This window comes from Aspergillus japonicus (genome assembly GCF_003184785.1).
Source record: "Aspergillus japonicus CBS 114.51 unplaced genomic scaffold BO86scaffold_63, whole genome shotgun sequence".
Taxonomy (NCBI): Eukaryota; Fungi; Ascomycota; class Eurotiomycetes; order Eurotiales; family Aspergillaceae; genus Aspergillus; species Aspergillus japonicus.
The window spans coordinates 57,519-83,069 of record NW_020291700.1 but is presented as its reverse complement, the minus strand read 5'-3'; the positions used below and the strand labels follow the sequence as shown (position 1 = coordinate 83,069).

Sequence of the window (25,551 nt, the reverse complement as noted above, 5' to 3'; positions counted from 1 at the left end):
GATATCTGGCGAGTTACAATGGATCTGGTGTCTCGAATTCACCGAAGTGCTTGGAATGGTCGATGCGGGAAGGAACGACCGGAATGATGGCCGGTAGCCGAATTGTGGCTGGTGGCTGACTCATCGACTCTTCAAGTGTGGCGTCGCGCAGAATCCGTGCTCAGGCCTCTGATGGCGAGTATCCTATTCCACTCTAAGAGCTAGAGAAATAGCTTGCGAGACTGAGTGACATAGCTGTCTGAAACTTACTGGGTACAAATGTTTCTGCAATTTTCAAAATGGTAGATGCTGTATATGAAGTCCTACACATTGAGAACGGTTGGTCAAACGCGGGAAGATTGCCCAGGAATATATATATGTATCATGCCGTTACTGTGGATGAATGAGGATTTCGATATATTGAGATCTGAATTATCTCCCTTCTACCATATATGAAAGACAAAATTGAATGAGCTATACATATTCAGAAAGTCACAGACATGTCACTGAGTTCTCCAAATTTTCAACTTGAGAAATCTAATCCTTTGCTCCAGATCACAACCGATTAACATACTCCTTAACCGTATCCCCAAACCCAACCATACATATCGTCGCCCAAGCCGCGACTCCAATCCGCGGCACCACACCCCGGAAGAGTCCCTTAACCCCCGACGTAGCAATAATATGCCTGAACGTCGAGAACACAGTCGGCGAAACCGGACGCGACGGATCCTTCTTCATCGACTGCATCTCCACACGGAGGACCTACACACGAACAGAAAAAAAGATCAGCTCATGACCACCCGCACGTACACCATCCCAACCCAACCAACGCCCCCCTTGCAATCCCCCATCAAGAAAGGAGCAACTCACCTCGAAAGGCTGATTCCAACAACTCAGCGCCCCGCCAATCGTCGACGCGAGGATCTTATCCCCGAATCCCAGCTTCTCGTGTTTGCCTCTCCCGCGCATCGAGCGGATCGTCTCCTCAGCGAACCGCGAGATGCCGATGCGGGACGCCCAGCCCGTGACCTGCCGGAGGGCCACGGCGTTGACGCCCTTGTTCACGCCGCGGATGCCGTCCTTGCGGAGGATCTGCAGGAACATCTCGACGGTGCCGGGGGGCTTGCGCTGGCCGTCCGCGGCGATCTTCGTCCGCGTTACCTCCACGGTCTTCATGCAGGTGGTCATGCCCATGGTCAGGTAGGCCTGGGCCACGCCGCCGCTGATGCCGCCGAGGACACCGCACAGCGTCGGCGAGGCGTTGAATCGCGTGCGGGCGTGGTACTCGACCTCGCTGGAAGCGAGGATGAGGATGGCGCCTTTCGTGCTGGCTTCGAGCCAGGCCTGTACATCTTGTCAGGTACGGTGGGGCGAGGGTAAAAATGGGTGGGGAATAATTGTGCAATTATCCTAGAGAAAGGACAAGAAATAGCTGTCAGGAAGAGTGGACCACATACCCAAGGAATCAACCCTTGATAAAACGCCAGAAAGCGGCCACGTGACCACGTTTTCTTGAAGGCTTCGGGCAGTGTATCTTGGCGGTTTGCCGCGAGCTGCATGATATCGTCAGTATGAAAAGGGGGGTTTCGTGAAGATCACACCATACATGCGTCTTGATTACTTCCAAAGGCTGGCCCAGTGAGGTCACTGCATGTTGTCAGCCGACGAAACTTGAGATACAGAATTGGATAATAGGTACCCTGGAAGATATTCATGGCCGCCCCAACGGCCAAGTTTCTATACGGGATGGGTCGTCTCTGCTCGGTGACATCATGGCGATGCACAGGCGTGCTGATAGTGGTAACGGGCTCCATTGTGCCGGTATGTTGCTTGTCCAGTGAATAGACTTATCTTGTTTCATTGGTGACTTTCGCACATTGTTATACATACATCCATCTCCGGCCTCTGCGCCCGTGTCGGATATATCCGACGCATGTATACGACCGGGTCGGTCCAGTTTCACCCTTGCGTCGGTTACGCGGAAACCGTCCGACTCAGTCGGAATATCTGTCCTAGATAAGTGTTAGGGAACAACTCGGACAAAGCCTTAGTTATGCTCAAACTCAGCCGTCCCCTCAAGCTTCAATTAGTGACAAGAATTAAACCGTGCCAGCAGTGCCTGCGCAACATGTCCATCCAATCGACCAATTCTCAGAGCTCGAGCTCAACATTTCAGTAAGTTTACCACCAACCAGCTTCGAGCCCATGGACTGAGAATCAAAGACCTCGCCTGCCCCAAGGCGCATTCGACACTCATGTACACGTCTTTGATCCCCGACTAGGACCCTATGCGGCTGGTCGAGCCTATACGCCGGAAGATGCACCCCTACAAGAACTGCTCGCCTTCAACAGCGCCATTTCTGGCGCCAACAATACCACGCTGGTACTAGTCCAGCCATCGCCGTATAAGACAGACTGCACAGTATTGATGCAGTGTCTGCGCGACCTACGCGACCGGAGAATCCCTGCTTTTGGAATAGCAGTGATTGACATTGCCCGCGTGACGGACGAGGAACTGCAAGCTATGCACGACCTGGGCATCCGTGGCATACGTCTTAACTTCCAGGCGGACGGTCACAAATTAGATGTCGCAAGTCTGAAAGAAAGGGTTCAACATGCTGCGGAGCGTATTCAGCATCTGCCTGGCTGGATGATCCAAATGTTCATTCCAGTTTCAGCATGGGACGGTATGCGATATGCCTTCCATTTGGGAGAACATAATCTGACAAATGACAGTACTATACGACTGTATCCTTGAGCTTCCAGTACCAATCATCGCAGACCATCTTGGTGGGACCGCTGGCCCATCCAAGCTGCCGGTCGACTTCCGATCCAAGCCGATGTCTCAGCCCGGGCTAGGATCTTTATTATCGCTGGCGAGACAGGCTCGTGTGATAATCAAAATCTCAGGTCTTTACCGGATGTCGAATGAAACAAGCTCGAATTACGGCGATTTGCAATCTATCGTCGAGCTGTTTGCTAGTGAAGTTCCTGACCAGCTGATTTGGGGCAGTGACTGGCCTCATACTGGAGAAGGGCACGATCGACTGGGGAAAACAGTAGATATCAAAGAACCATTCCGAAAGATTGATAACGAGGGCGTTCTTCGTAACCTTAGTGCATGGATGGGCCCCGGGGCATGGCAGAAGATGATTGTGGATAACCCACGGCGCGTGTACCAAGGATAGAGTCTGACTAGAGGTTCGAAGCCAGAAGCTAGCCCAATTTGATAGAGCCTCGTTTGTCTTGCCCTTGGAATAGAGTTTTTACAAGCTGCGGGGTCCTGATTGGTTTCCCTTTTGTTCGTTTCGCCGGGCAAGGGATCGGAACGAGCCTGTTCGACTGATTTCGCCACATGTCGGATGCTTCCGGCCATCGCTACCGACCCCATGGGGATGATGGGTTGTTCCATTTGCTCTGTGGCCCAACGAGGAGAAAGACTTTGTAATGCCAGATTGGGTCCCCCGCACTCTCCAGTCCGGAAGTACAAGTACCCCAGAAGATTTTCATCGATGCACAATTATCGACCCAGGAACCAAACGTGCATTCGACCAGCTCTTCAGATGACTTACTTCCGCATCCCCCTTGTCGGGTTCCGGCTTCAAATCGCACTGGTGGCTCTGGTGGTTGCACCATCCTACATTCTCTTTGGATACAACCAGGCCGTGCTGGGCAGCTTGCTGAGTCTGCGCAGCTGGGTGGACGTGTTCCCTGAGATCGACACCATCGATACCACAGGGGCACAAAAGTCACACAACTCCACCTCTCAAGGAGCCTGCAATGCTTCGTTCCAGATAGGCGCTATGATAGGCGCGTTGTCGTTGTCATTCTACGCAGACAGACTGGGTCGCCGACGAGTCATCTTCCTCGCAGCCATCATCACGTTCATCGGCCAGGCTTTGCAATGCTCAGCAACAACTCTTGCTCAGCTGATAGTCGGCAGAGTCATTATCGGGTTTGCAATCGGCCAGACGAGTGGCACCGTGCCAGTATGGCAGTCAGAATGTGCTTCGTCCAAAGATCGTGGACAGCAGGTTGTCTGTGTCGGCATCTTTATCAGCACGGGCTATTGGTTGTGCAACTGGGTCGACCTAGGATTCAGCTTCCTTTCGTCATCGACGATGCAGTGGCGGGCTCCCCTCATCATCCCATTCCTTTTCTCTGCTATACTGCTGGTGTCCGTCTTTGCCTTTCCCGAGTCCCCTCGCTGGTTGGCTTCCAAGGGCCGACGAGAAGAAGCGATGATCAGCCTCGCGCAGTATCGCGGGAAAGAACCAACCGACATCATGGTCCAGCGTGAGCTCGCAGGCATTGAACTCTCGTTTGAGGGCACGGAAAGAACCTCCTTGAAGGACATGTTCCGCAAAGACGACCGGGAACGTCTCTTCTACCGTTTCCTTCTCTGTATGGGACTCAACTTCTTTCAGCAGGTAAGAATCCCCCCCTCTTTCTGAATCTCAGACAAACCAACTGACTTTCCAGGCCTGCGGCGGCAACCTCATCTCCGTCTACAGCTCAACCATCTTCCAAAACTACCTCAACATGACTCCCACGACGGCCAAAATTCTCGCCGCGAGCGTGCTGATGTGGAAGTGCATCTGCTGCTTCATACCCTGCTGGACGATCGACCGCTGGGGCCGTCGCCTCAGCTTCATGATCAGCGGGGGCGGCATGGCCGTGTGTATGGCGGTGCTGGCGATCACCACCGGCCTGGGGACCATCACGCACACCAAGGCCATCGTGTACGTCGCCTTCATGTTCGTTTTCAATTTCTTCTATCCCATCGGCTTCATGGGGGGCAATTTCCTGTACGCCACTGAGGTGGCCCCCGGCCGACTGCGGGCTGCCATGTCTTCTTTGGCAACGGCCAACCACTGGTTGTGGAATCTGGTCGTTGTCCTTGTCACGCCGGTCGCCATCGATACCATCGGGTACGGGTACTATGTGATCTATGCGCTGATCTCCGCCACGATTCCGGTCTGTGTGTATCTATTCTATCCCGAGACGAAGAATAGGAACCTCGAGATGCTGGACCAGGTGTTCGCTACTGCGCCGTCGGTGTGGAAGGTGGTGAGCCAGGCTCGGGGTCTGCCGCAGGGCGAGCAGCCTGTTGCTCAAGTGGAGGAAGGAAAGGAGGATGCAGCTGGTGATGTAGAGATGCGCGAGTTTGTTTGAGAATGGTCTTCTAGATATAGAGACAGAGGAGTTCTGGAAGAAGGATGAATTTACGGTAGATGAAGTGAGGATGAAAGAAGACGGAGTGGGCAAGAGGAAAAATCGGAAAACAAGCAATACACATAGCAATCACATGATATTTCTCTCTCAACATTGTATCTTCTTTTGCCTCCACTTGTTTGTATCGAACGAATGCCAGTGCATATGAAATGGAGCACTATATCAAATGTCTTTAGTGTTTAGGATAACTGCTCAAGTCCTCTGACCACGGAGCTGGTCGAATTCGAGGGATCGTGATACTACGAAGTTTTCGAAAAGAAACTGCTCACGCAACAACCAACTTCTCGGCGCCTTCTTCTCACCTTCGTCATCTTCAACTCCGTTACTGTCTTAGATTTTTCAGGGCTCACAGCACCAGTTTGACGCGACGTCTGCGCACAGCATTAAGCTTTCTGCACACGTGGAACTGTATTCGCCGCTTATCGGAACAGCCGACGGATGTATCCGATTTTACGAACGAATCACCACCAACTTAAAACAAATGAATAACAAGATACATAATGACCAGAGGCTTCTTGTCTTCGTCTTTCACCCTTGCATACCACTAATAACAAGAGAATGAGACAATGTCGTCAATGTTGAGACTCGCGCGACTGGACAAGTCGGCCAAGCTAGCCCGAGGCTTTGCCTCGCATGCGACAGCACCACTCAGTCGCCTGGAACACCAGACGGTCAATCTGCACCAATTTCCTTCCAAGGTCGCAAACCTGAGAGATCGGTAAGCAGCAATCATCAAAATGCATAGGTGGGGGTTTGAGAACTCAGCTGACTTCTGCAGACTGAAGCGCCCCCTCACATACTCGGAAAAGGTCCTCTATAGCCATCTCGACGAGAGTTTCGACGAACCCATTGTACGCGGACAGTCGCAACTCCGATTACGGCCCCTGCGCATTGCCTGTCAAGATGCGACCGCTCAAATGGCTCTGATTCAGTTCATGTCGGCCGGCATGGACGCGGCGGCCGTGCCCACAACCGTTCACTGTGACCATCTGATCGTCAGCCGCGACGGAGAGGACCAAGATCTGCCCCGTGCGATTGAGGCGCATCGCGAGGTCTACGAGTTCATGGAGAGCGCTTGTCAGAAGTACAACATGGGGTTCTGGAAGCCGGGAGCTGGTATCATCCATCAGATTGTTCTAGAGAATTACGCTTTCCCTAGCGGGATGATGATCGGGACGGACTCGCACACCCCGAATGCTGGTGGACTGGGAATGATCGCTATCGGCGTGGGAGGCGCCGACGCAGTCGATGTCATGGCAGGCTTGCCATTGGAGCTGAAAGCGCCCAAGGTGCTGGGTGTGCGACTGACCGGTCAGTTGTCGCAGTGGGCTTCCCCTAAGGATATCATCAGTACTGTCGCAGGATTGATCTCAGTGAAGGGCGGCACAGGCTCAATCATTGAGTACTTCGGGCCTGGTTCCCAGACGCTGTCCGCAACTGGAATGGCGACGGTGTGCAATATGGGCGCAGAGACTGGCGCGACGACATCAATCTTCCCTTACTCGCCCCAGATGGCAGACTATCTCCGATCTACCCATCGCAGTGACATGGCTCGCGCTGTGGGGAGTGTTGCGCCAGAACTACGTGCGGATGAGGGTGCAGAGTATGATCAGGTGATTGAGATTGACCTGTCAACCTTGGAGCCTCGCATCAATGGACCATTCACTCCGGATCTTTCTACTCCACTATCCAAGTTCGCTCAGACGGCTGAAGAGAACCAGTGGCCTGAACTGACAGCCGGTCTGATTGGTTCGTGTACCAATTCCTCATTCGAAGACATGGGACGTGCGGCGCATCTGGCCCAACAGGCACTCGATGCCGGCCTACAGCCGAAGATGCCTCTTCTCATCTCGCCCGGCAGTCTGCAGACCCGCGACACAATCGAGGATGCCGGTATTTTGCCTGTGTTTAAAAAGCTGGGGGCAGTCATGCTACCTAATGCTTGTGGACCGTGCTGTGGTTCCTGGGACCGCACCGACATGCCCAAGGTGCGTTCTGTCGTGTATCGCATCGATCTCCCAACTCTAACCAACAGTGTATAGGGCACCCCGAACTCGATCATCACCTCTTACAACCGCAACTTCTCCGGTCGGCTTGACTCCAATCCAGCCACGCACATCTTCCTCACCTCACCCGAGCTCGTGATGGCCAAGGTGTTCTCCGGAGATCTCTCGTTCGACCCCACAGTGGACACGCTCACCACTCCCTCAGGCGAGACCTTCAAGTTCCAACCTCCCACCGGCGACGCCCTCCCCAAGGACGGCTACAAAGAATCCAGCTCCGCCTACCTGGCTCCCCCAAGCAAGCGAGACAACCTGGAGGTCAAGATCTCGCCGTCCTCCCAGCGCCTGCAACGGCTCGCCCCTTTCGAACCTTGGCACGGCAGAGACTTCGAAGACTGTGTCGTTCTCATCAAGACAAAGGGCAAATGCACAACGGACCACATCACTCCCGCAGGCCCCTGGTTCCGCTACCGCGGCCACCTGGAGAACATCTCCAACAATACACTGATCGGCGCCGTCAACGCCGAGACGGGCCAGGTCAATTCCATCCGCAACCAGCTCACCGGCGAGGAAAGCCAAGAAGTCCCCGCCACAGCCCGGTACTACAAGAGCCACGACCAGCCGTGGGTGGTTATCGCCGACCACAATTACGGCGAGGGTTCATCGCGCGAGCACGCCGCGCTGCAGCCGCGCTATCTAGGCGGGGTGGCCATCATCGCAAAGTCGTTTGCCCGGATCCACGAGGCCAATCTGAAGAAGCAGGGTATGTTGGCGCTGACGTTTGCGAACGAGGCGGACTATGATCGCATCCACGCATCGGATCGTGTCAGTATCCGCGGTCTGGCGGAATTGGCTCCAGGGAAGAACTTGACGCTGCAGGTGACTTCAGCACAAGGGGAGATTTGGGAAGCGGAACTGCAGCATACGTTCACTGAGGAGCAGATCGGATATTTCCGGGCAGGGAGCGCGTTGAATCTGATGAGTGGTGGGGTGAACAGTTCATGATTTCTTGATGTGTCATTTGACTTGTTGGTTAGGGAGTTCGGACTGCCTGGATTGAACCATGGGACCTCTGGTTTTAGTATGTTTTATGTCAGTATATGATCGCAGAATGTATATTGAGACTTGGCATGATTCACTATACCTTGAACGATACTCCTCCCCTTCCCAAGTAATCCAGTTTTCCTCACAACTGTACTAAGATTGGCGATCATTACCATCACTCAATCGAGAAAATGTTATAGCGTGAGAAGGAGACCAAAGTGCAGCATAACACAGACTCCTTAGGTGCTATAATCATTATCCATCCCCTGCTGTAATAAGTCCCAAAAGTTTGTGTCGAGACCCTGCAGAGGCCAGAACTCGGGGGACAGATCTGCATCCAAGAGTGAAATTGCGGGTAGTTCAGCAGCAGTACGACCATCAGCATCTGCTTGAAATGTGTAGGCGGGTGCACTGATAAGAGAAGTATTCTCGATCGGCGACGGAGAAAGTCCTGGTCTTGTTGCAGTTAGAGAGTTCTGTAGTCGTAGCTCCTTGCTTGATTTTGACGTGCTGCTGCTGCCGTCTACAACAGGCGAGTCTGTGGAGTAGACCGGTTCTGGAGTGCTGATTTGAGGGGTGAGTTCCGACAACGAATCCACGATCCGGTCTATGCTGATGTTCGTGAAATCAAGAGCCCAGGGTCGGATGAAAACAGTTCCGAGGTGCGGAACAGAAAAGGTGATCGGTCGACTTTCCGGCTCTTTACTGAGAAATTCCTCGCTGGTCCTCGACCCACTATCTCTGAAACGAATGATTGGAACTAATCGTGCGACAAAAGCTGCAAAATCGCGGGAGATCGTGTCCTCGCACGTCTCGGCCACAAGCTGTAGCCTGTCATGGACACTCTGGATGAGTTTGAGATCCTCCTGCCGCTGCGCGTCCGGGTCGTGGTGGCCCGCCTCGAGGTGAGGCGGCTGGTCAGCCAGGTATCCCAGCAAGAGTGTCATGCACGCGATCACCGCGCTGTAATCAATGTGGCGACAGGCGCTGGCCGAGGGATGGAGAGTGCGGTACGGATCGAACAGACGCAAGTTTGCCCGGGCGAATGTGGCACATGATGCGCGGCTGTGGTCGTAGCGTCCGCCTTGTCGACCACCAAACCTGGGCTCACGCCGGAGCAAGTAAGGGAGATGAAGGTATAGTTTCAACGTGTGGTGGTGAATTTGGAGCAAGAGACGAGAGCTGGAAGTCGGATCGTGCGTGTTGATCGAAGACAGGTTCCACCATTCTGAGCCCATTTTCTCAGCTGCTGCATCGAGTTCTCCATCGATGAGGTGGGTCATAGAAAAGGCAGCGTTGTCGTCTTTTCTTTTCATCATTGCGTTGCGCTCGAGGATGCGTCCTGTGAGAATTGTTTGGCTCGTTTCAAGCCGTTCCATTTGATCGTAGTTGTCTGTCAACAAAAGATTGGCAAAGTTGCTGTCTTGCACAGCTGGGGATAGACCAAGAAACAACGAGAGACATCGGTCGAAGAAGACCGCGCGAAACCAGAGCCACCGAGGAGATATTCCCGCCCCAGGAGGAACGGTCTCATCAAAGGTGTGGAATTGCGTCTGGACTCCATCATTCAAGTCCAGAAGCTGTGCAATATTTATGGCACGACGAACAGTTAACCAGCTCCGTCGCAGGTTTCCAGCATTAAGTTGAAACAGCGCAAGCAACACAAGACATTCCACGCCGTCAAGGGAAGAAGCCAGCTCATCACGCGATGTCACCAGCTCCATGACGGTGGTGACATTATCCGCAGCTGCGCCCTTCAGATACACCTGATCTTTCAGAGACAGATAACTGCATTCAGGTTTGAGGTGCTGCACGCAAATTGCCAGTTGCAGCAGCCGCTTCGAGAGAATTATCGGGTGACTCTTTCTAAGAAGGTGCCAGGAGCTTGCTGTGAGCTTCTGGAAACGTCCCTGGGAGATCTCTTGGTGTGAGTGGAAGAGCATGGAGACCATTGTTGCTCCGGGGCTAGCTAGTACCAGTGCCATCGTAACTTCAGTGGGTGGTAGGAGATCAAATAATGCGTTGCGGAGCTTTTCGTCCTTGGAATACTGGCACGTGAACTCCGGTCTTTCGATCTGAGATGAATGAGGCATGGCCAGCATGTCTCGGGTGCCCATCATGGCACCCGTGGGCGTCTCTTCCACGGTTCTGAAACTAGAGACATCGTTTATCGTCGCCGTGTGGGTACTAGATTGAGCTCGTCGTGAGGGTGGCCGAGTACTTCGATGTGAACTTTCTGAGCTCACAGGTCTGTCATTGAAAGTTATAGCGTTAGAAGACCCCCTGGCCTCCCCAGGAAGGCTCTGAACAATGTCCTCCAGCTTTCTTAGACGGTCCAGAACATCTCCGTCTCGCTGTAGTAACCCTTCCGAAGGTAACCGGTCAGCGTCGATTTCCACGGTATCCTGACTAACACAAGGAGTCCCTCTGGCACTACAAGTGACGCAGACAGAGTCACTGGGCGTCGCAAATTGACAGCGGATCTTCCGTCGTCGACCTAAGCCAGCAATCAGCGCCAATCCATCAAAGCTCCAGGCCCACAAAACGAACACTCCCAGCAACTATGGGTTCCTTTGCGGACTTTTCTTTTGTGCCCGGTGCGGCGAGCCTCGCGCATCTCGGTCACCATAGTCAGATATATTATATTGAGAGAGGAGTTAGGTCGAGCGCAGTGTCATTATTTTCGATTGAAGGTTGGTCGGCTGTTGCGAAAATTGGGAGGGTAGGTACGGAGTAGCTGTGCATATAAAGACAGACGCGGAGACCCGCACAGACCCGCGGTTCCGTGCATTAGTCAGTTATTCCGCAAGGATTACTAATTATACATATAAGTGACGGTAACTACATAGTAGCTTAGGTGAAGTACACAGTAAACAACAACCGACCGAATAATACAGACTCATTCACTACTCAACTCTCCACAGACGCATCTGCAAAGCTTGTTAGCCCCACTGCTCGCCACTCCAGATCTTCTTCGTCGTCCACAGAAAATAATCGCGCCCCTTGAACAGCCAAACCAAAAACCCGGGCAATTTATACCCCATCATCGCTCCGACACCCCTAGCCGTCCCAATCGGAACGATCTGCGTCTCACGTGTATCCTCCTTGAACACAGAATCTCCGTCACCATCTCCTACTCCTCCGCCCTCCAGCAACAAATCCCGCCTGATGTTAGCACAAAGGATCGGCACAGCCTGCAGAATACCATGCACTGACGGCCGCGCCGCGTACGAGGCCGCATCCCCAATGGCATAAACCCTGTCCCCTGCATTCCTCACACGTAGAGTTGAGTTTGTCTCGACTCGACCATCCGCAGCCACGAGACTTGGGTCCAGAAAGCCGGTATTAGGCTTCGTTCCCGTAGCAGGAATATACAGGTCTGCAGGGAGCGTTCGCCCGTCTTCCAGCGTCACCGTCGCAGCCACTGCATCAGGACCGGCATTCTCAGGATGGACACTCTGCACGCGGGCGTTCTTGATGACTGACACGCCGACGTCGGCGAGTAGCCGCTCGGCTTTAATTGCAAGTGCCGGTCGCAAGGCGGGAAGCAGTCTGAAGCCGGATGTGACGAGAGTAATGTGTACGTTCGGGGGCTGATTCGGGCTCCGTCCGAAAGACATCCACCCGCCGCGGTGGCGCCCGTTGAGGTGCTCTCCCAACTCTCCGGCTGTTTCCACCCCCGCTGGTCCACCACCTGCGATCACGATGGTTTTGACGTGCGGTAGGGTCTGTCGGATTGCGGACCAGCTACTCCGGAGGTGGACGGCGTCCTGGTTGAGGCCGAGGGCGGGCGAGGGCGTAGAGGCGCCGGTGGCGATGACGAGGACGTGGTATGCAATAGTCTCATGGGTTCCGCCAGAGGACATGGCGATTGAAACGCTTCTCTCGGTGTGCGTCACTGCAGTCGCTGTTCCGTGGATGAATCGGAAGCTGCCCTCGGGGTAATGGGCGAACATGCTGCGAATGTCGACGAAAAGCTTCTTCTGGTCGAAATACTCATCGGAAATCAAGGCACGAGGGCAGGCCTGTCGACACATGGCTTGGAATGACGAACTAACAAGGATGATCTGATATAGATCCGGGGTGGGCTGCTTGGGAATGACATGCTTGAGTAGGTAGTGCGCCGTCGAGACGCCACCGTACGATCCTCCGAGGACGACAATAATCTTTCTTGACGATGCGTCAGGCATTGGGCAGAGGTAAAGACGCGAAAAGATCTCCAATAATTGTAAGCGACCAAACAATCGAGAAAAATCTTTAATGTGGACGTTCAATCCCATATATACCTCATACAGCCGGACGATTCGTCCGAATGGTTTCAGGAGAGACTCGGATGAATTCGTCCGAATTCGTCCGTACATCCACACGGACACACAAAATGCTCCTTGAACCCAAACATTCGTCATTAGTCATAGTACACAATCAGACTCAACTCCCTCTGCAAATAATCGAATGGTATAAGCTGATACATCCCTAATCCCACATTATCCTATACACCATGCGTTCATAGACACTCGTAATAACCTTCCCGTCCTCAAGACGCCACACCCGACCGACAACCCAAAAACATCCAAGCTAATGCAGTATTATATACCTTTCTATTGATGACCTGTAACTTGACCCGAAAATAATAAACAATAAGAAATAGGAGAGAAGGAGACAGAGGTTTATCAGTATGTTTCAAGAGTCAGTTGCGAGGATTTGTGTCAGAGTACCTGGTGGCACCTGATTGGCTGCTCAGCCACTGACCGCCGTGACTTCGTCAGCTGCAGAAAGTGCCGCTGAGGTCGTTCTCCGATTAGATAGGGGAATCCATCATCTTTCATATCCCTCAACACATTCAAGGTTGCGATTTCCAAAGTCGATTCTAAGAACGCTCAACATGTGCGCCCAACTGCCGTATATGCTGCAACCATCATCCGTTAGCCATTATCAATGAATCCCGACCGTCCATGAATCCTGCATCCACTAGCGGACAGGATGCCACAACGAACCATTTGTACATCAATGTCTCGAAAGTAATAAAATTGCGCGTCGGGTGGTAGATGCGCGATCAAGTCCGACGGGGCAACATGCTGTGTACGAGAGTCGAGAGACCTTGGGTGGACGGGAACTGGATCTACAAGACACATAGTAAAAGTAATTAGCTTAGAGTTAAGGGATATTGCGGAGTACACATAGAACCAGAGTATGGGTCTAACGAACCATGGTGGAGCTGCGGAGAGAAGTGACGGCGGCGATAATGACGATCGTAGAAATCCCAGAACACGAGTAACGATGAAGGAGCAGTGGCAATTAATGTGACGAGTGCAATGATTGTTTCTGGTGACCAGGAGGACATTTTTGTAGTCCGATCGCAGAAGGACTGAGCGCTTTTGTTGGTGGGACTTGAGGAATGTTTATTATCTTGAAAGCGGTTTCTAACGAGGCCGTGGGGAGGTTTATATGGTGTATTGCGCAGGTTATTCTGAGGTATAAACGCAAGAGCGAGTACGTACTGTGCCAATTACTCTTTACGCTTGCTGTCACTCGTTTCCTCTTGAGACCCATCCGCCCGCCAGGTTCCTGGCACTGCCCAGGTGCCTGGTTGCAGTCGGGTGAATCCACTACATCATCCCCTGTGGACGGCGATCGACTCGAGCTTCTGATTCGTGGCTGAAAAGGCAACTAAACTGGAAGTACCTGCTACCCGCCGGCGATGATATGGTACTACAGGTACCTAGTACTACTACTATGCACTCAGTTCTACTTAGTACTACCTAGCTACTAGGTAGGTAGTACTCTGTAAGTACCAGTACCTATCCTATCATGTGGCTGAATGCTTCATTGCTGTCGATGACTGGTAAGAGCTACTGCACCACAGTTCAACAACCCAATCACCGCTCGACCAGTTACCCGAGGGCCTAGTCCATCCCGACCCCTGATTGTGGGTTTTTACACTTTTGCTGCGTGCTGTCACTCGTTTCCTTGTCGATCCACAATCATCCGTGACATCTTGAAAAGCCTTCGAAAGTGTGCTTGAACGCTTCATTGCTGTCGATAATTTGGGGAAAGGGCTCTGCACCCGCACCCCATTCGCCGCTCGACGCCGCGCCAATTACGGAACCTACCTAGTAGTCCACCCAAAACCCCTGAAAGGCATTCAGAGACCTTTCTTAGAAGACAGTGACAGTTGCCAACTCCAGATTGTCAGCTGACATCGGCAGCAAGCGGTAGAAGAATATCACGTGCTTTCCTGGGCATCCTGGACGGCCCATAAAAGAGCAGCGGGGATTTAACCTCGAATCTGACAAGTCGTCCTTGTTGATGGTGATGGTTTGGTCTACTGTGTATTCTGCTCTATGCTCGGCTGTAGTGACTTACTTCCCGTTAGAGCTTAGCTCTTACATGCATCACAAATTCATTGATCAAGCGTAAGAAAGATTAGTATATACTCTATCATAAACCTCATGCACAGATACACTCATCTGGAATGCAACACCAAACATAAGAAAGGTACGAGACGAAAGCCTCGCCAAAGATATCATACACAAAGAACGCCAAAGAGCAAAGCAATCAAGTCAAAATCTGACGACTATAAACAGGTATCATGAGCTCGTCAACAACAAAAGAAAAAAATAAACCCAAAGATCAGGTCTTCAGATGTAAAGTTAGGGTGACCTGATCCCCCTCCGACATGGCGGCACTAGTCTCCAAGATGGCCGCATCGCAGAGGTTGTGCATCAGCTTCTTGAGATTGGCCCGCGAACATCGCACCGAGTACTCGACCCCGTGGTTATCCAGGACCGTACTAGCCGGGGCTACTAACCCGGTGGTCAGATCCATCGGCTGCGGGGTGGACACTAAGCCCGGGGCCGCGTCGGGGGTAGATTTCCCCGACTCGCTGCCGCTGCTGGTTGTACTTCGGGAGGAGGAGTTGGTGGTGGTTGTGGTGATGGTCGTCTCGCCGGACCCCGGGTCGATCAAGCTCTGCCAGACCTCCCATTCTAGCTGGTTGGCGTCCGACGAGTGGTGCGTACCGGTCGTCCCGTCCCCACCGCCGGGGACCAGCACGGTGGTGCTGGGCGGCGTGGTGAAGAGGTCATGAGTCTGATACTGCACGTCGTCACCGAAGGCGGTGCCGGTCATCGTGCCGAAGATGTTGGTCAGGTCCATGTAGGAATTGGAGCGGCTGCTGGGACGCGTCGTCGGCTTGCTGCCCTCGGAGATGGAGCTGTGGTGCGAGCTCGCGTACGAGGTGCTGCCGCTGCTGCCACTGCTTTCCTCGGTTGGGGTGGGGAGCATCCCCGTCGCGCGGGGATCCATGCCTAGATCGAAGTATGGCGTGAAGGGTGTCTGCTGCTTGTTGACGCTGTCTGTAGCGGTTGCGGCAGTGGTCATGGTGGTAGCGGAGGATGACAGCGGTCGGGGTTGCTTGGAGATTGAGCCCCGACGCTTCAACCGTCGCATCAGCAATGAGTAGCGGTTTTTGAGGGCTTGTGGGGCACGAGATCCCAGGAAGCTGTTGGCCATGAACTTCCAGTTGCGGCCGTAGATGTCGACCAGCTGCAGGAGAAGTTGATCCTGTGGGAGTGATAATTAGCCGGAGTACTTATGGAGGATGATTGTTGTGCTTCGGCTTCTTGCAGTACTGCGTTCCTCACGTACATACCTCCTGTGGAGTCCATGGACTGTGGTCGAGATCGGGGTTCAGATTCTCGTTCCACCGCTTAGCGCACTGATCACCATTGCGGGTCGCCACGGCCGCGGCGACCACCACCCAGCGGGTGCCATACTGCGCAACGGCTTCTCGAAGTCTCTCGTCCTCATCCGGGGACCAGGTACCGGTGTTGAGGCTGGCCGGGGTAAATGAGTCCCTGCAGAGGGGCATGGTGCATCTGCATATCAGTGGGGTAATGGTTTCCAAGAAAAACAGGAACGTGGCTGAACGCTCACACTAGCGAAGAAGGTTGAAGTCTAAAGCTGAGAAGCAGGAAAGAGGAGAAAACCGTGCAGAAGCAGCTGGGATTCATGATGCTTTTGTTCTTTTCTTCGATAGCGCCAAGCTGGAAGTTGATTCCTGTCTCAAAGAATGGTAAACTCCGTAACGACGAGAATGGTGAGATCCTTCAGGCGGACTGTATTTGAATCCCTGTCATGGGGTAAGATACGACAAAAATACCAAGGAAAACCAATCAAGCCCAGCAAAAGCAGGTGAATCCCGGCGGAGGGTAAACCCGTGTCATGACGAGGGAGCAAGTCGAAGATCAAGTCGGAGGATGAAAAGGGCTCGGCAACGGGACGTCGGGGCTTATTTTGGCTATTTTGGCGGTTTTGGGGGCTTTTGGGTGGCTTATCGAGAGCCGCACAGGACAGGCAAATGCCCGAGTTCATCCTTCGGAGGGGCGGGAGAGCCCGGCAACAACGCCACCTTATTTACTCCCTGCCAATTTCACCGTGAAGGATCTGGACTCTTCCCCTCGTGGTTTGGCTCTCTCCACGTGTGGTCGCTCTCTCCTAGTCTACCACGATCCTGGTGACTCTGCAGGCCTCATCCTATGCAGTAATCTTCACGATCTGCAGACCCAGTTTCGGCAGACTGAAACATTCACGAGTTGCAGCATTGATCTAGCCTGCAGCATCGCCCACCTAGCAAATCGACCTGGGGGGCTCGACTAATCCTATCCATTCAACCCCGTCCTCGAAAATAATTCAATGGCTAACTAGCCAGAGAAAGAATTGCCTGTATCTTCATTGCCAACAAGGCTCTCTAGCAAACATGCAATGATTTACCAAGTTTATCAATCTCGAAGGCAAGAATCTACCGGACCCTGCAGATGCCAACCCGCCATGCTTTCCAGAAGGCTTTACACTGTTCTTCCATCGTCAGATCTACCCGCGCGCTTCCGCGATGTACGCCAATGGAACTCCAAAAGGCCATTGCAGAGACCCTGTAGACCGGATTAACCAGAGTCAAGTGTATAGATAACCATCGGGGCAAACAGCCAAAGTATGCACGCTATGCAGCTTATTGCCCGTACGAAAGATTCGACTCATCGCTCACTTCCTCACTGATTGCAATGCGATGGTCGGGAAAATAGAAGAAAGTGCCCTTCTTCGTCGGCTACCGGTACGCAGCGCAGCGGCATAGCAGTAGGTAGTACTGTAGACTCAAACCTGACTCGAGATGGTGGCGTTTGGCCACCATTCTTATTTCTGCCGATGGAAAACTTTCGGAGCTGGTGCGACTGTGATGCTGTCACTGCTTTTAGCTAGATCAGTATTCAGGCCCGTGTGCTAGTCGTGCAGATTGTAGCTGTCGTTGCTGGAGCGCCGCTCATCAAAGTCATTAAGAAAAAAAAAGGAAAGAAAGAGCAATAGCGACGCCACTATGCTATAGGACGTCGAAGAGATCCAACTTTAGATGTTGCACTGAACCCCACAACCAGAGATTAAGATGGTTTCATCTCAGTCTGTCCACAAGCGCCACCCAGCCGGTACCGCGTCAGCAATTGCGCAGCATCCGTGTTCTTTTTCGTAAAGTCGTAGAGCTTAGAAGCGCCAATGTTGAGAAACTTCCCATCAAAATCGGCTTCCAGGACGCGAGCATGGCGGGGACCCATGAGAGACACCACCAGGATCTGGGACACACGTAAGGTGAGCAAGGGTGTATAGCAACCCCACTAGAGAGAGAAGATTCCTTACTGGAGCAACAATATGCGGGCGCAGCGACTTGGTCCTCAGCCTCGCAGCCATGATATCGGTGATGGTCATGATCTCCCCGCGAAGCAGCTTGCTCTCGTCTCCGATGGCGTCACTTTCCAGCATGACTTTGAAGTATGGACGATTGCCCGCCCAATAGTCGGTGACTGATGCGGCATACCAGTTAAACCCTGTAGCCTCCAGCAATTGGCCGAACTTGTAATCCCCAATCCTGCATGCCAAAATAGTCAGGAGGATGGCCCCATAAAAGGCTAAGATAGCTGTGGAGGCATGACATACTCTCGATATCCACCAGAAGGCGGAAGGCTATGGGGGTACTTTAGCGCTGCATATCTCCCGCGCTTGTAAAAGTGCTTGGTGAGGAAGAGCTCCATATCTCGAGTCTCCCACATGATGCGTTCCAGATCGGGCTCGAATTCCAGCATCTTCTCCTCGCTCTCCGGGAGAGGCAGTTCCTCTTGGAATGGTTGGAAGAAGCGCGGGCGATTTTGAGGATTTTTCCCGTCTGCAAGGTCTAAGGGCAAGTGACGGATGCCGGCCGCCTTCAGATCAGAGGATTCAACATGCATGTTGGGGGTCTCCTTGATCAGGTTCTCAATTCTAGCCAACGCGTGGCGACGATCAGCCCGCTCGCGTACAAGAGCGTCATTCATCTTTAGTTTGACCAATATTCAATCAGAATGTTATACTACTTAGTCTCAGAGAAAAGAAGAGAAGGGTAAGAGAGATGGTGAGGTCTATAGAATTGATAGATAGCTAGATGGAAGATGGATGATGAGCCTGTTTTCTTCCGATTGTCTTGTTGAAGGCGGCAAGGGCGGGAGGCCCGGCCTTGTGGCCTGAGGCACAGAGAGGCAGTTGTTCGGCAACGTCAGGCAATCGCATGTCGGCACTACTCCAGGTTCTCTGGACCGGTAGGGAGTTTCAAGATCTCAGCCTAAGCAAATTCGAACTGGAGACATGGAAAAGGGAAGCGGACAAGCTGCTGGCCACTTTCCAATCCTGGGCCAACTACCGCCAAAGCTTCCTCAACGGCCCGATCCGTGAAGGTACATTTGCCCTGGCTAAAAAGTATCAGTTGCAGGCTGCAGCATCGAAAGATGAGAACTTTCAACCGAGCGTGGCCTTCTCCCCCATCGCTAATCGTACACGCGCCAAGGTGGGAAATTTAGCGCAGAAACTGTCCACAGGTAGAGCGTCAACCTCATCAGAGGTACCCGGTACGCCAGAGGTTGAGGATTCACCCTTCCAGACCCCAGGGCCCGAGAAGCTCACACCCCTGATGTATCCCCAAACCAAAAAAGAACAGATTGTTAATGCTGCCCTAGTGGACTACTTAAATATGCTGAGTATGCACTTCCCCCAAGCAAGCGATTAGACCTTACACCGCAAGTCCTTCAAGGCAGTGTTTGAGGACGCCGCCTTTAAAGCACGAACCAATGGCTACCTGGAGGACGGAGGCTCTTCGGAGAGGGTGCGGGCGCTGATTGAGGTGAAGCCCATGTTGCGGAGAAAAAAGCTGAATCCCATTCGGATGCAAGAGGCTGCGCAGATGGTGGCGTGGATAATGTCCGATCCTGATCCCACAGGCGCTTTGAATCTTCCAGGCCGGTAGGTTGCCTTCTTTTCTCTTCTACCTCGACTACCGCCTATGTTCCATTGCACGGCCAGGCGGTCCTTGTGCCTTATCCTTGTTTGGCCAAAGCCGACTACCTGGACATGTCCCTTACTCACAAAGTCCCAGCCGTCTTCACATATCGCGAGACCGTCATCAGATATTCATCACCTTCGCGGAGTATGACAGCAGCTACATCCAGTACCTTAACAATACGCTGCCCCCGAATGCGCCCCGTTCGTTCCTCACCATGCACGAATTTGGCCCTTGGAATACAAGCGTCAGAAGCGAGATGGAGAGCATTGGTGGCATCCTGCTGGCGATTGCCCTGCGCGCGTATGCGGATGCTGCCCAGCCAAGCAAATAGACTTCACCGGCGAGTTGAAGAGACGGCCGGGCGCAGCGGAGCGCATCCGGTGAGGGCATGGACGATATTTGTATAGCCGTTGAGAGACGCCTCCAGTGCTTATCTTCTGGCAAGAGTATTCTCCACTTATTGCGATCAGTCCCTGATGGGGACCGTCAAGTGAAATATGTCCGTAGTACGCGTGATGAATTATCAAATGACGCCTAACACAGGTACAGCCTCTCTTCAGAACCATCTGCTCTTATCAACCTTTGCCGATCTGTTACCAAGCATATTTCCTGGGCGCTTCTTCTGTAAGAGGAGCCCAGAGTGGTTGAATTACTGCTGGATCCGATCTCTCTTCATAAATGCCCCAATCCTCTGCGAAGGAGCGACGAGCTTCGAAGCTGCCTCGCTTTTTTGGTCTTTAGTGGAAGTGGTGCATGAATTTGGTTTAGGTCATATCTATCCATGATGATGCTGGGAGATGCCTGAAAACCATGCCTGAAATGTTGCCTGAAATGTTGCCTGAAATGTTGCTTGAAATGTTGCTTGAAACGTAACGATGGGTTGAATCGTCAGCTTGAACCACCCTTGAATGATCGTTGAATGATCGCTTGCCAGATTATTCTACTGACTCGCTTTTGATGGCCTAGACAAGATCCTTCGAGTATAAAATCAGATGCTATGCTGAAAGATCCAGCCTGAAATGTTGCTTGAAACAATCATTGAAATGTCATGTTGAAATGAAATGAAACGTCCCGTCCCGTCACAGTACTTGAACATGTCGGCCACAAACCACAAACCCTGCCCGGGTTGTTGCCTGAAATCTTGGGCCCTAACTCCCCAGCCTAGCCTAAACCCTACGAAGCCTCTACTCACGCCCTTCAAAATCAGCTGATTCCCTTAAAATGGTATGCTCATTCCTATCTAGAACACAACAATTCATACACAAAACATCAAAAACAGTCTAAGGTATATTTTGCAAATCAAAATCAATCCATCTCTTTCATTTCATTAAATAAAGCCCATTAGTGTCTCATCGCGCGTCATGTTTCATCAATAAAAAATAAATCAATCCACATCAAATTTCAATCACCTTGTAGAAAAAATTAGAATCCAACATTTTGCTCTTCGCACATGGATATATGCATGATAGAAGGGAATCAAAAACCAAACACAGTCAAAACACAGTCAAAACAAATAAGGGGGGTGTCTCAGAAGGGAAATTCGCCAATTATACGGTCGGGAGTTGGGGAACCCTAATCGCCGGTCGCCGGTCTATGTATGTCTCTCTACCAGGTAGTCAAGTCGAACTTGATAGGTCGGGTGTGGTTGCTGCGCTGGAGTAGGTGCGCTCGTTTGTCGGTGTGTTGTGCTGCTTTGTGTATTGCACTCTTGGTCTTGCGTTTGCGCTCATCGCTTAGGCCTTGTTCTGCACGTTCTTGGACATGGCGCGGATCTGGTGGCCGTACTTGTACAGCAGGAAGGGCATGGGCGCCATGATGGTGGCCAGGATGCCGACCAGCGTGAGCACCCAGTGGGGAGTCATGTGCTGGTACATGGGGATCGAGGCGGGCTGCAGGGCACCCGAGATGACATAACGGCTGAAGGTCATGAAGCCCAGCGCGGAACCGGCGTAGACGGTGTACACAAAGACAATGTACAGGTAGGTGGCCGTGAAGATGGTGACCAGGGAGTAGCCGAACACGAAGGTCGCGATGATGGGGGACCAGATGCTGATGTCGGACTGGGATGCGTTAGTCAGGTTATACGCTGCATCATCCGGATAAAGGGAAACTTACGTAACAGGTCCAGCCCATCCAGAACAAGGAGATCGGCATCAAGAAAGAGCCACCAACCATGGCCCAGTACAGAGACACCTCGGCCTGCAGAGCGGTACCGTTGGTCGCAGCCTTGACCGCCGCCTTCTTGGTCCAGCCGTAGATCAGCGGAATGAGCAAGATGGCGACAGCGTCACCCGCCAACATGGCCACCCAGATAATGAAGGTGAGCGAGTTGGAGATGCCGTAGGTCTGCGTGAAGATGAAGGGGAAGCCGTTCAGGAAGGTGAACAGGACAATGTACAGCAGGATCAGGTAGAAGGAGAAGAGCAGAACGATGGGCTCCGTGATGGTCATCTGGAAGGGGCGGTAGACGTTGACGAGGAGACGGCTGCCCAGCGAGCTGGTGGAGGCAGACTCATCGACCTGGTAGCGGGAGTCTCCGGTGGCAGCACGCAGGTGCTTGGCCCTCCATGACAACAAGGTGGGACCGTAGGTCTCAGGCTGGAACATAGCGACAAAGACAAGCACGGCACCGGCAATGATGAGAGAGATCCAGTCGGTCCAGTTCGACTTGTCAGCAGGGATGTAGGCACCGATGATCGGACCGAGGATGGGACCCGAGTACGAGGCCATAGTGACAAATGGCAGACTGAAAGTGACATCGAGAGGACCCCAGATATCACCCACGGTACCACCTCCGACCGTCAAGGGGGCAGCACCAAAGAAGCCCTGGATGAAGCGGAAGACAATGGCGGCACCATAGTTGGGCGCCAAGGCCTTCGCCAGGATGAACAGCATGAAGACAATCAGAGTGATGAAGTAGACCGCATTGCGGCCAAATGTCTCCGAGAAGGGTCCGGCGAAGAGAGAACCCACACCCACACCAATGAGGTACATTCCTGCAACGATTAGCCTCGACCCCTGCATTAGTGGAAAGGGGTCAACAACTCACCAGTGACCATGGTACCGGCGATTTCACCGACGTGGTACTTCTCGTTGAAAGCAGCCGAAATGGGAGCATCGATGGTACCGGGGATACTGACAGCCAAGGCAATCAGACAGACCGTGGCTGTACAGATCCATTTTCTGGCACGGGTCCAATTCTGAGGGTTGAGGGGATCGCCCTCCTTCCAGCCAACAACGTAGATGACGGAGCCATCGTTCTCAGAGGGGCGAGATAGCTCCACGCCAGGAATGAGGGCCCTCTCCTTCTCGTCCGGAGTAGAGGTGCCGGAGGATGAGCCACCGTCAGGTAAGGTGTGGGCTCTGGTCACATCCTCCCTGGCCGCATCTCGCAGGTTGATATACTGACGAAGGGTCGCCATAGTATAGGGTTAAGGCGCGCGGGCGGAGTAGGTTATCTGGGATATCAGATAATCAAAAGTAGATGATGATGATGATGATGATGAGAGTGGTATGATGGAAATGCTCTGGTCAGACATATTGAGGAGAGAAGCCGTCACTTTGGAGGAAATATATACAGACTGGAAGACCCCTGTGCTTGGTAACCTGGTGATGTGTAAAGTGTAAAGTGGCCGAGACGGATTGATAGAGTTGGGAATGGTTTGCAATGGGCTCTCAATTCGTGATGGGAAGATCGACCGGAACGGGATTGGAAAGGGTGAAAGCCGACCAGTGACAGCGGTGTGAAATGCCCGACTGCTGCACTGTCGGACTCTCCGTCGGACTCTCGGACACTTTTGGAGGGGCCATTCGAGCCATTGTGATTGGTAGAAATCACTGCATCAGCTCGACCTGAATCAGCTGGATGACTAACCCCCAAAGTGTTCATGGCTTTTCCTGTTCCGGCCAGCGACGGGCCAATTCGTGCCCGATTGTCGCCGCTTATCCCTACTTTATCTCGTGATGGTCGCCCTGTCGCGCGTGCGTGATCACTAGTCTGGATCTGACTCAATTCTAGTCCTGAGTATCCTGACTCTGGATCCAGACTGACTGCTGTCCCCGACATGGAGTTGACCTGAACTCGAGGTTCTACGACACTACCGGTGTCAGGGTAGTGCAATTCACGATGGACACACATCATCTATATAAGCCCTAATTCGATGGGAAGGAGATGCAACCATCAACATCAATCACAACCACCATCACAGCGAGAGGCAAATTGAGGCGGGTGACAAGCAACATCCCACGGACCAAGACACGTCGAACCACTTTTTTCTTAGCGACATCCCATCCCACCCCTCCACACCCAACCACATCCACCATCCACAGCTAATTACCCGAACGATGTCGTCCGAGACCGTCCACGTCCCGCTCAACGTGCTGGACCACCTCCACCGGCCCAACTACGTCAAGCTGTGCTACTACTTCTCCCTGCAACCCGGCACGACCCCGCTGGATGTCTTCGAGGACCTAGGCAAGGGTCTGCACCAGACCTTCGTGCAGGTGCCCTGGCTCGGGGGCAAAGTGTTCCGCCAGTCCCCCGACACGCCCGGGTACCGCCCGGGGCAGCGGGAACTGCGGTACAATCCCGCCACCGCCGCGCCGGTGGACGGGCCGCTGCCGCACCAGCTGCGCTTCAACGAGCTGGAATCGGACTACACGTTCGCCGAGCTGCGCGAGGAGGGGTTCCCCAGCGACGCCTACGACGACCAGGAGCTGCTGAACGTGCCCATCGAGGGCAACCTGGACACGGGGTGCGACGTCTTCGTGGCGCAGGCCAACTTCATCCCGGACGGCTGCGTGCTGTGCATGTCGACCTGCCACGCCGCCATCGACGGCACGGCCATGGTCACCGTGATGAAGCTGTGGGCCGACAACTGCCGCAGCGTGTTCGACCCCTCCGAAGTCCTCGAGCCCTTCCCCGCCGAGAGCTCCGACCGCACCCTGCTCGACAAGCTCTGGGTGCCGCCGAAATCCGGGGCCATTGCCCTGCAAGACGCCGACGCCTGGACGCGGGGCCTGGTCGGCCTGCGCCCCAGCGAGGGCTCGACGACCCCGATCGACTTCCAGAACTGGTTCGGCAACGAGCACCCCAAGCCGCCGCGGCAGATGAAGAACCGCACCTTCTACATGTCAGCGGCCAACATGACGGCCCTGCAGAAGGAATGCGAGGCCTCCACGGCCGACGAAAGCAGCACCACCGGCCCGCTGTCCGGCAACGACGTGGTCACCGCGCTGATGTGGCGCAGTCTGGTGCGGGCGCGCGCCGCGGCCGCCGACGACACGCTGGACGAGGAGTCGGTCCTGGAGTCGGCGATCGACGGACGCATGGAGTTCTCGCAGGCGGTGCCGCCCAGCTACCTGGGCAACATCACCTTCTACAACCAGTCCGCCATCCCCGTGGCGGAGCTGCTGGACCCGGCGGTGCCGCTGGGCCGCGTGGCGCGCGCCATCCGCACCGGCGCGGGCCGCGTCAACAGCGCCAGCCTGCACGAGGCCTACGCCCTCATCAAGGGGGTGAGCGACTTCGCCCAGCTCAAGCCCCGCTTCCGCCGCACCGCCGGCGCCGACATGTTGATCTCGAACTTGCTCCTCTTCCCGGTGGACTCGATCCAGTTCGGTACCCGCCGGTTCGGCAACGAGGGCAAGCCCGAGGCCGTGCGCTGCTTCAACGGGCCCCTCAACGACGTCGCGCGCATCTCGTTCATCCTGCCCCGCCGGAGCAAGGGCGGCATTGAGTTGGCGATGAACTTGTTCGAGGAGGAGATGGATTGCTTGTTGGAGGATGAGGAGTTTAACCGGTTCTGCTTGGAGCTGTAAATCTTTTTCCCTGGGAGAATGGGTGCGAGATTCTTGTAATTAGACTTTCTTCTTTTTTTTCTTTCTGCGTTATGGGTTTGTTCTTTGATGAAGCCTTTAGATTGCGAATCATGA

The 25,551-nt window shown here is 53.5% G+C and overlaps 12 protein-coding genes across 12 annotated transcripts; 4 read left to right on the top strand and 8 right to left on the bottom strand.

The window, feature by feature from the left end:
• Nucleotides 1-534: 534 nt before the first annotated feature.
• BO86DRAFT_439444 (mitochondrial carrier) lies at nucleotides 535-1,797 on the bottom strand (the record flags this gene model as incomplete). Its single annotated transcript, XM_025676164.1, has 5 exons — nucleotides 535-744; nucleotides 853-1,326; nucleotides 1,440-1,535; nucleotides 1,589-1,629; nucleotides 1,682-1,797. Coding segments are annotated over 5 exons (937 nt in total), but the record flags the coding sequence as incomplete, so codon positions are not given.
• Nucleotides 1,798-2,110: 313 nt separating this feature from the next.
• On the top strand, nucleotides 2,111-3,170 carry BO86DRAFT_412646 (amidohydrolase 2; the record flags this gene model as incomplete). The annotated part of the gene is made up of 3 exons (XM_025674667.1): nucleotides 2,111-2,157; nucleotides 2,206-2,669; nucleotides 2,719-3,170. The coding sequence occupies 3 exons, from the start codon at nucleotides 2,111-2,113 to the stop codon at nucleotides 3,168-3,170; spliced, it is 963 nt and encodes a 320-aa protein (XP_025523930.1).
• Nucleotides 3,171-3,545: 375 nt separating this feature from the next.
• On the top strand, nucleotides 3,546-8,248 carry BO86DRAFT_450588 (aconitase; the record flags this gene model as incomplete). The annotated part of the gene is made up of 4 exons (XM_025676804.1): nucleotides 3,546-4,412; nucleotides 4,465-5,100; nucleotides 6,003-7,205; nucleotides 7,260-8,248. The coding sequence occupies 4 exons, from the start codon at nucleotides 3,546-3,548 to the stop codon at nucleotides 8,223-8,225; spliced, it is 3,672 nt and encodes a 1,223-aa protein (XP_025523929.1). The 3' UTR covers nucleotides 8,226-8,248.
• Nucleotides 8,249-8,431: 183 nt separating this feature from the next.
• Nucleotides 8,432-10,957, bottom strand: BO86DRAFT_412644 (uncharacterized protein). The gene is made up of 2 exons (XM_025674666.1): nucleotides 10,815-10,957; nucleotides 8,432-10,761 (listed from the first exon to the last, which is right to left on the bottom strand). Exons 1-2 carry the CDS (start codon nucleotides 10,891-10,893, stop codon nucleotides 8,504-8,506), a joined length of 2,337 nt encoding a protein of 778 aa, XP_025523928.1. The 5' UTR covers nucleotides 10,894-10,957; the 3' UTR covers nucleotides 8,432-8,503.
• A 211-nt stretch (nucleotides 10,958-11,168) lies between these two features.
• BO86DRAFT_346046 (NAD(P)/FAD-dependent oxidoreductase) lies at nucleotides 11,169-12,504 on the bottom strand. The gene has a single exon (XM_025669232.1). It carries the CDS (start codon nucleotides 12,452-12,454, stop codon nucleotides 11,207-11,209), a length of 1,248 nt encoding a protein of 415 aa, XP_025523927.1. The 5' UTR covers nucleotides 12,455-12,504; the 3' UTR covers nucleotides 11,169-11,206.
• A 199-nt stretch (nucleotides 12,505-12,703) lies between these two features.
• BO86DRAFT_392111 (uncharacterized protein) lies at nucleotides 12,704-13,683 on the bottom strand. Its single transcript, XM_025672739.1, has 3 exons — nucleotides 13,470-13,683; nucleotides 13,259-13,383; nucleotides 12,704-13,170 (listed from the first exon to the last, which is right to left on the bottom strand). The coding sequence occupies exons 1-3, from the start codon at nucleotides 13,603-13,605 to the stop codon at nucleotides 13,132-13,134; spliced, it is 300 nt and encodes a 99-aa protein (XP_025523926.1). The 5' UTR covers nucleotides 13,606-13,683; the 3' UTR covers nucleotides 12,704-13,131.
• A 1,002-nt stretch (nucleotides 13,684-14,685) lies between these two features.
• Nucleotides 14,686-16,546, bottom strand: BO86DRAFT_392110 (SANT/Myb-like DNA-binding domain-containing protein). The gene is made up of 2 exons (XM_025672738.1): nucleotides 15,916-16,546; nucleotides 14,686-15,827 (listed from the first exon to the last, which is right to left on the bottom strand). Exons 1-2 carry the CDS (start codon nucleotides 16,132-16,134, stop codon nucleotides 14,895-14,897), a joined length of 1,152 nt encoding a protein of 383 aa, XP_025523925.1. The 5' UTR covers nucleotides 16,135-16,546; the 3' UTR covers nucleotides 14,686-14,894.
• Nucleotides 16,547-17,695: 1,149 nt separating this feature from the next.
• On the bottom strand, nucleotides 17,696-18,619 carry BO86DRAFT_321665 (uncharacterized protein; the record flags this gene model as incomplete). The annotated part of the gene is made up of 3 exons (XM_025668352.1): nucleotides 17,696-17,884; nucleotides 17,949-18,177; nucleotides 18,246-18,619. The coding sequence occupies 3 exons, from the start codon at nucleotides 18,617-18,619 to the stop codon at nucleotides 17,696-17,698; spliced, it is 792 nt and encodes a 263-aa protein (XP_025523924.1).
• Nucleotides 18,620-18,849: 230 nt separating this feature from the next.
• On the top strand, nucleotides 18,850-19,948 carry BO86DRAFT_403124 (uncharacterized protein; the record flags this gene model as incomplete). The annotated part of the gene is made up of 3 exons (XM_025673914.1): nucleotides 18,850-19,315; nucleotides 19,373-19,577; nucleotides 19,711-19,948. 3 exons carry the CDS (start codon nucleotides 18,850-18,852, stop codon nucleotides 19,946-19,948), a joined length of 909 nt encoding a protein of 302 aa, XP_025523923.1.
• A 1,402-nt stretch (nucleotides 19,949-21,350) lies between these two features.
• BO86DRAFT_403123 (MFS general substrate transporter) lies at nucleotides 21,351-23,039 on the bottom strand (the record flags this gene model as incomplete). The annotated part of the gene is made up of 3 exons (XM_025673913.1): nucleotides 21,351-21,677; nucleotides 21,733-22,613; nucleotides 22,667-23,039. The coding sequence occupies 3 exons, from the start codon at nucleotides 23,037-23,039 to the stop codon at nucleotides 21,351-21,353; spliced, it is 1,581 nt and encodes a 526-aa protein (XP_025523922.1).
• Nucleotides 22,928-23,859, bottom strand: BO86DRAFT_198738 (uncharacterized protein). The gene is made up of 2 exons (XM_025666732.1): nucleotides 23,004-23,859; nucleotides 22,928-22,949 (listed from the first exon to the last, which is right to left on the bottom strand). Exon 1 carries the CDS (start codon nucleotides 23,756-23,758, stop codon nucleotides 23,174-23,176), a length of 585 nt encoding a protein of 194 aa, XP_025523921.1. The 5' UTR covers nucleotides 23,759-23,859; the 3' UTR covers nucleotides 22,928-22,949; nucleotides 23,004-23,173.
• On the top strand, nucleotides 23,501-25,545 carry BO86DRAFT_198620 (uncharacterized protein). The gene has a single exon (XM_025666731.1). The coding sequence runs from the start codon at nucleotides 23,962-23,964 to the stop codon at nucleotides 25,435-25,437; it is 1,476 nt and encodes a 491-aa protein (XP_025523920.1). The 5' UTR covers nucleotides 23,501-23,961; the 3' UTR covers nucleotides 25,438-25,545.
• The last annotated feature ends 6 nt before the right edge of the window (nucleotides 25,546-25,551 follow it).